This window comes from Poecilia latipinna, unplaced genomic scaffold (assembly GCF_001443285.1).
Source record: "Poecilia latipinna isolate Pla-1442-1.1 unplaced genomic scaffold, P_latipinna-1.0 Scaffold576, whole genome shotgun sequence".
Taxonomy (NCBI): domain Eukaryota; kingdom Metazoa; phylum Chordata; class Actinopteri; order Cyprinodontiformes; family Poeciliidae; genus Poecilia; species Poecilia latipinna.
The window spans coordinates 164,995-171,655 of record NW_015113192.1 but is presented as its reverse complement, the minus strand read 5'-3'; the positions used below and the strand labels follow the sequence as shown (position 1 = coordinate 171,655).

General features: G+C 36.4%; 1 protein-coding gene across 1 annotated transcript in view; it reads right to left on the bottom strand.

Annotated features, from left to right (window-relative positions):
• Window positions 1-1,270: 1,270 nt before the first annotated feature.
• The window catches only part of rnf121 (ring finger protein 121), a 13,827-nt gene continuing 8,436 nt past the window's right edge, over window positions 1,271-6,661 (bottom strand). Inside the window, exons 6-9 of the mRNA XM_015042066.1 lie at window positions 4,825-4,945; window positions 4,600-4,733; window positions 2,678-2,779; window positions 1,271-1,664 (exon numbers count right to left, since the gene is read on the bottom strand). Coding sequence (XP_014897552.1) covers window positions 1,544-1,664; window positions 2,678-2,779; window positions 4,600-4,733; window positions 4,825-4,945 — 478 coding nt within the window. The 3' untranslated portion in view covers window positions 1,271-1,543. The remainder of the gene's footprint in view (window positions 1,665-2,677; window positions 2,780-4,599; window positions 4,734-4,824; window positions 4,946-6,661) is intronic.

Here is a 6,661-nt window from a genome sequence, read left to right as displayed (position 1 = left end):
AAGCCTGGCGGGCCACCAGGCTTTACCAGGGGTGTGCAGCCTTTACAAACCATAGAGCCGTTTTTGCCTTCACTGCAGCCGGAACAAGCTGAAAGCAAATGCAAAATATTTCGACGTTGTGGTGTAACTTTTACTAAAATGTTACCCCACAACTTTTAACAGTTGTGGTACTTCAAAACTTGAGAACTGCAAATTTTACATGACTTTTTGAAGAAAAACAACTTGGTGGTTAATATCTATAGAATATTTTTCATTTTTAAAGAAATGTATTTTTTTAAAAGCTTTAACATAAAATACATAAAATATCAGCAAAAAGAGGATGGATGAATTTTCTCTGAGATGTACAGGGCTTCCGCCAGTGCATTATAAGCCTGGCGGGCCACCAGGCTTTACTTGTGCTCCACCAGGCTAAATATTGCTCATGTGTATTTGTCTTTTTAAAATGTTAGCATTTTTAAGATTTTACAGTTGGTCAACTTTAAACATTTTTTAACTCAAAAACACGGCGGGCCGCTGGATGAATGACTGCCTTCGCACCCAACCACCGGGCTTAGCAAGTTTTCTGGGGGAAACCTTGGATGCAATTTGTGGGAAATTATGAAAACAAAAAAAAGGTACCACTTCCAACTTAAGAAGGAAAACAGATGTTTTAAAAAAATAACACTCAAACTTTAGTTTCATTCTGTTGTGGTACTTCAAAACAATCCATGAAAAAACTGCTAAAGTCTGCGTTTGCTTTTTTATATATATTTAATATTGTACATTAAAGAGGAGACCCTGATTGGGCCAGTTTGACCAGGATCATTATGTTTTGTTTCCTAATTAACCAGTATGATGCCTTTGAGTACCATAGCTTTGGAAAAAAAAGAGTTTCCCTTGGTCTTATAATGGTGAGACCAACTAAATAACCTCTATTACTCCAGAGCTACAAAATGTTAAAATAAGGATATTGCTAAAAATACCCTGAAAGTAACCTTTATGTTTCAGAAAGTTTCATAAAATAGTAGGTTTTGTATGATTAAAAGGTTTTCCCCATTGACGGGATGCTTCCAGTCAGAAGACGAATGACATCAGCTTTAAGAAACCTACGCAACTTTGAGTTAAAAATACGTCGACAAATGTGAAGCAGCGAGATGAGTGATTAAACTGAAATAAGAAAATGTGTCAATTTGAGGAAGTAACGAATTGTTGACGTTTTCTGCAAAAAAAATTTATGACTCATAACTTTCAGACATAAACATGGTTCAAGAACGATACCTTCAAATATTTAAGACGAATCAGTAAAAAGCACCTCTTTCAAACCAATTTACTAGTTCAACCAAATAACAAATCACATGGGTGTGGAACAAACCCCAGGAAATTAACAGACCTCCGGAGAGAGAACACCAATAAAATTCAAATAAACCGTAAATACAGATATGCGCCTAGAAATATTTACAAAAAGTAGAGACACTTTTGTTGGTGTTTTAGTTTAATGTTAGGCCCACAGTCTTTTTGGAGCCAGTGCATATCTTCTCAGTCCATTGAGGTCTTTAGTCCGGGATCACTCCAGACCCAGGACGTAATTGATACCTTGGACAAACCCAATGATGACGGGTTGCCAGGCTACCAGGTATCGAAGCCAGTCTAAAAGTTGTCCATACATGACATGTGGCCTCTCCCAGCTGAACAAAGCAGTGAAGGAGAACAACTCAAAGTAATCAGAAGAGATACAACAATCAGGAACTCAATTAGAATATCATTGAAACTCAACCTAATGCAAGATGTTAAGCTAATAAAAAATAGACAAATTGATACATTTCAAGTTTATTTTTTTGTTAATTTTGATAATTATGGCTTCTAGAAAATGAAAACCAAGCTAAATTCAGAGAACTCCACAATAAAATAAAATTAATAAAAAACTACTCTTTAAACAGCATACTGAAAACCTATATGCATGTACAGTGCAGCATATGCACTGAATATTTGGGTTAGGTCTCCTTTAACATGACTTACTGCATCAATGCAGCATGACATGGATCAGCCTGTGATTCTGCAAAAAAAAAACATGTCACTAAAGACCTACAGGTGCACAGTATTGACGCACAAACTACACCTAGTGAACATTTACGTGTATGCCTGCTTCATGTACAATTCCCCCTTCCAAACCATTTCTTCCTTCCACTCAACTTTTAACTGATATCCTTGGAACAGCAGTCTGTGCTTCTTTAGAAATACTAGACTGGATGGGCCACAACACTTTTATGTTAAAATATTTCTGTTTGGCCTTATACAAGATATGAAATTTTTTTAGGATTCTGTTATCTGTCACTCACAATCCTCTAATTTAAAATAAACATTTAAGATATACAACTGAATATAGCTTTCCCTGATCGGAAATGCTTAAGGTAAACTTTTTAATGACCTTCTAATTTAGAAGAATCCCATTTCTGTTGTAGGAAACTGCTGTCACGCGCCTCTAATGTGTCTTTAACTGATCCATGAAAAGGAACAAGAAGTTTGATATGCAAGTTGGAAATTTCTAGTACTTTAATTAACATCTAGTCACTTTGTTCCACTCAATTTAAACTTCCAACAACACATTATTTAGCTTGACTTCTTATAATACTCAACAGCAAGATTCAACATTCAGCTCAAAAAGTAGTTGTTTAAATGGCTGGAACAACAGGAAGGATACGGATTGCTGAACATCCTCTTCAGATCCACCTTCTCTTTGCAGTACGGACACATCTGCTTCTTCCCCACGATGCACCAGCCTCTTATGCAGAACTCATGGAAGCTGGACGTGGAGATAAGGCTTCATGCGTCACCAGCTTGAACATGGGAAAGTGTTGATATGAACGTTTCAACAGCATCAACAACAGAAAGGTGGCAGTGAAAACGCCGATTGCAACCAGGTGATTCATATCCCACCAGATTGGATAATTCCAGGAGTTCATGGGGAAAAAATGGACATGAAAACATGAAAGAGTCCATATTTGGAGGCTGACAGGTCAAAGGAACAAACATACCACTAGGTGGCAGTGATGGGGGATATTCTCACAATTCAAGCGAGTTATATTTCTGTTAAAAACCCTTCAAAACATTCAATTTTAAATATATCAAATGTAACAGACAATTGAATATGATTTGTATACCGTTTCTTTCACTTGAGTTTGAAAGAAACAGTTTGGTTGTTAGTTTGGTTTTGAAATTGTATCAAAATGCTATTTCTATCTAAAACACCAATGCCACGTTTGGAATTGCAGCAAAACATTAAGGATTTGTAATGGATATTCTATGTGTAAAATGTTTTACTCAAAGATGTAAATTCTTTAAATTACATCCCATTACATTAATGTTAAATATGCAACTTTTTTTTTGTCTTGAACATCCAATAATCTCTCTGTTGTTTTTCTAATCATAATCTAACTGCAATAATAATTTAGTAAGCTGGTTTATGGCTTGAATCATTTTCACTGCTATGGTGCATTTCTGCTCATAAAATCACGTAGCTACAAATTGAGTTTGTTTATAAATCCCCGTTCTCCTCTGATACTCCTACATAACGTATGGTGACGGCAGCATCATGCTGTGGGGGTTGCTTTTCTTCAGCAGGGACAGGGAAGCTGGTTAGAGTTGACGGGAAGATAAATGGAGCAAAATACAGGGAAATTCCTCTTTAGACAGGACAATGGCCCTAAAAATTCAGCCACAATAATGGCTCAGTCAAAGTCAACAATATGCAACTTAAGATCTGAGTTTTGATAAGGTTTGTTTGCAGAATTTGCAAACAATGGGCAAGAATTTCTCTTGGTGCAGTGCCGCTGTAATTTCAATAAGATAAATTAGCAGTAGATTATGAAAACCATATATCTTATGAGACCCTACTTTGTGCTGCTCTAACTTAAAAAAAAGGAATAGGAAATATTTTAAAATAAGGACATAAATGAAGGTTTATGTCAATTTTTTCATGAAATAATTACATAGAATTTCCACAATAATGTGTCTCTTAAGATAACGACAGTGTTTTTTAGATCCATTTGTCGTGTCATTTTGTTGGAAACAATGTGCTTTTTTTTTTAGCATTTATACACAAATCCCATATTACAAAACTGCATCCATCCTCTTTTTCCCCCTATATTAAAACCTAAAAATAGAAATAAAATGTCAGTTATTTAAAAACATCAGATTTCCTCATTAAGTTGTGTTTAAGAGCCCGTGTAACATTTGCAAACCTAAACTAAATTTTAGCTGGAAAAATGACTCTTCAGATGTTAAGGTTGCAGACCACTGCTGAGGACGCCAACATGGAAAAACATGTTAGTGCCAGGTTTTAAAATTGAAATGCAGAGTTTGAAAAAGGCCTAGACATGGAAATGTGCGGTTTATAACATTCAGCAAATTCCAATCAGCACTGAGGAAGTACATGGGGTAATTTAAACCAACAGACAAAACATTCTGGGATAAAGATCAAGCTACTTCCTCTTTACATTGTGAGACTGTACACCATGGTTTCTAAAACAAATCCGGAAAACAACCCATGATGCACCAAAACTTCTCTATTCACTGATAAGACCAAACCAAAAAGCACGTCTGTGTGAGTGACAGGTAGGATACACGTGATTGCAGGATAATCTGTAGGTGTTCTCGATTATTCCTTCCTCACTGACATCTACGAGAATGGGCTGACCACAGACGGCGCAGATGTTGTCCGAGAGGTGCTTGGTTGGCATCCCCGATGCACTGTAATACTGAAATGAAAAAGCACAAACGGTTCAAGTAACCGTTTGTGCTTTTTAGAGGTCAGTCGCCACCTCTAAAATATGCAATGTAGCTACTTACTCCAACCGTTGAAGCCATGAAGTCTGCACACATCTCGGCAAAGTCTCTACCAAGGACTCCATAGTACAGCCCATAGAACAGCAGCGAAACGCCAAAGTCCATAGCATCCTCTGGTTTTATCCTGCAGGGATAATCAGTGATAAACAACAGCTGCAAAAGACCAATAAAGAAAAGTGAACTAATAAAAAGACTTAACACTGCACCCAAATGATCCATTTTTCATTGTTTTACAAACTTTGCTTTAAATTATTTAGGACTTCCTAATCATTTCAAATAGAAAACCTTGATCTCAAGACTTATTTTAGAATCAATAAACCTTAAAATAGCCGTAACCATGTTTTAAATATATATAAACAAAACAACTGCTTAATCTTATAAACAATGAAACTGAAAACAATAGCAATCTTCTCCTTGGCAACCATCTCTATGGAAAAAAAAAGAAAAAAGAGGAAGGCAGACATTTTTTTACGTGCAGATCATATGCGTCACTTGTCATGAAAACTTAAGCTTTTTACATAATGTTTACATTAACCTTTGCAATTTTAGAAACAGACTGATTCTTATAGGCTACATTTTTCTGGACCGAGGTCATTCCACTCTTTATCCAAGCAAAGCTAGTAAAATGATTTCCAGTCGGCTTGGTTGTCGTTCATTTCAATTCAGTTGACGTATGTAAGGATGACAGAAATCTAATTTGAGTACAGAAATTAAAAATTGATTCAAATTCAGTTACATTTAGCACATCTGGAGAGTGTTCACAGTGTTTCACTTTTCCCATGTTTTCTACAGCCTTATCCATAATTGTTTTAAAATGTATATTTTCCCTCAAAATTCTCCCAAATACCCAATTATGACAATGTGAATTTTATTTTTTAGTTCAGCTGAGAAATGTAGAAAAAAACAACAACAAAGGAGTAGATGCACAGTTTACTCCAATTCAATCCTAGTTCTAAAGTAATCCAGTCAAGTTCAGTTAAAATCCACATTAGTAAAAAGATACAAATACTTGGGAAATTACAAAACCAGATGAATTAGCAAATGGAACAATAATTACATAAACAGGATTATTAGCCTTTGCCCTTTAATGTGTTCTGACACATTAAAGGGCAAATGTGTCAGTCGGTTTAACCGCAACAATGAGGAAATGAAATAGTCCTGTGTCAGAGAGCCTGTTCACAAGAAAATAAGCTGCAGATATGTTCAGGATTTGCTAAAGAAATCCCTGCAAGTGAGAGGGTTAGCTACAACGGCGTCCATTTATAATCTCGTGCCACCACTAAACCTCAACCACAGAGACTTTTTGGTTGCTATGTGTACAGCTAACTCAAATAAAGTGACTCAGAAAACTGGAATATTACACATGACCAATAAAGAAACTGAATATTAATACCTGACACCAGCGTCAAGTACTCATACCCAATACTCCAAACCGACTCCACAGTTCTGCTGGATTTTCCTCCTGTGCTGTGCAGCTGTGCAACTCAAAGACTAAACTAAATACATTTATTTTCAGAAGTTATCGTGTGGTATCAGTAGTTGGTATCAGTGAGTACCTAAACTGAAGCACTTGTACTCAGTCTAGAACAAAAACATATCGGGGACCTCTACAGATATTATATTAACGCTTTCTTCGGTAAAATTGTTGAATAAGAAATGATAGAAAAGGTGAACGAGCAGCTGGCAGGTCGGTTCACTGTGTGATATCAAGTTCACCTTTGGAGCCATGTACCACTTCATGGTTGCCTCTGCACTTGGAACTTGCTCATAGTGACTGTGCTTGATTGGCAAAGGAAACATGTCTGACCAACAAACCCCATAGACCAGTGGTCCCCAACCC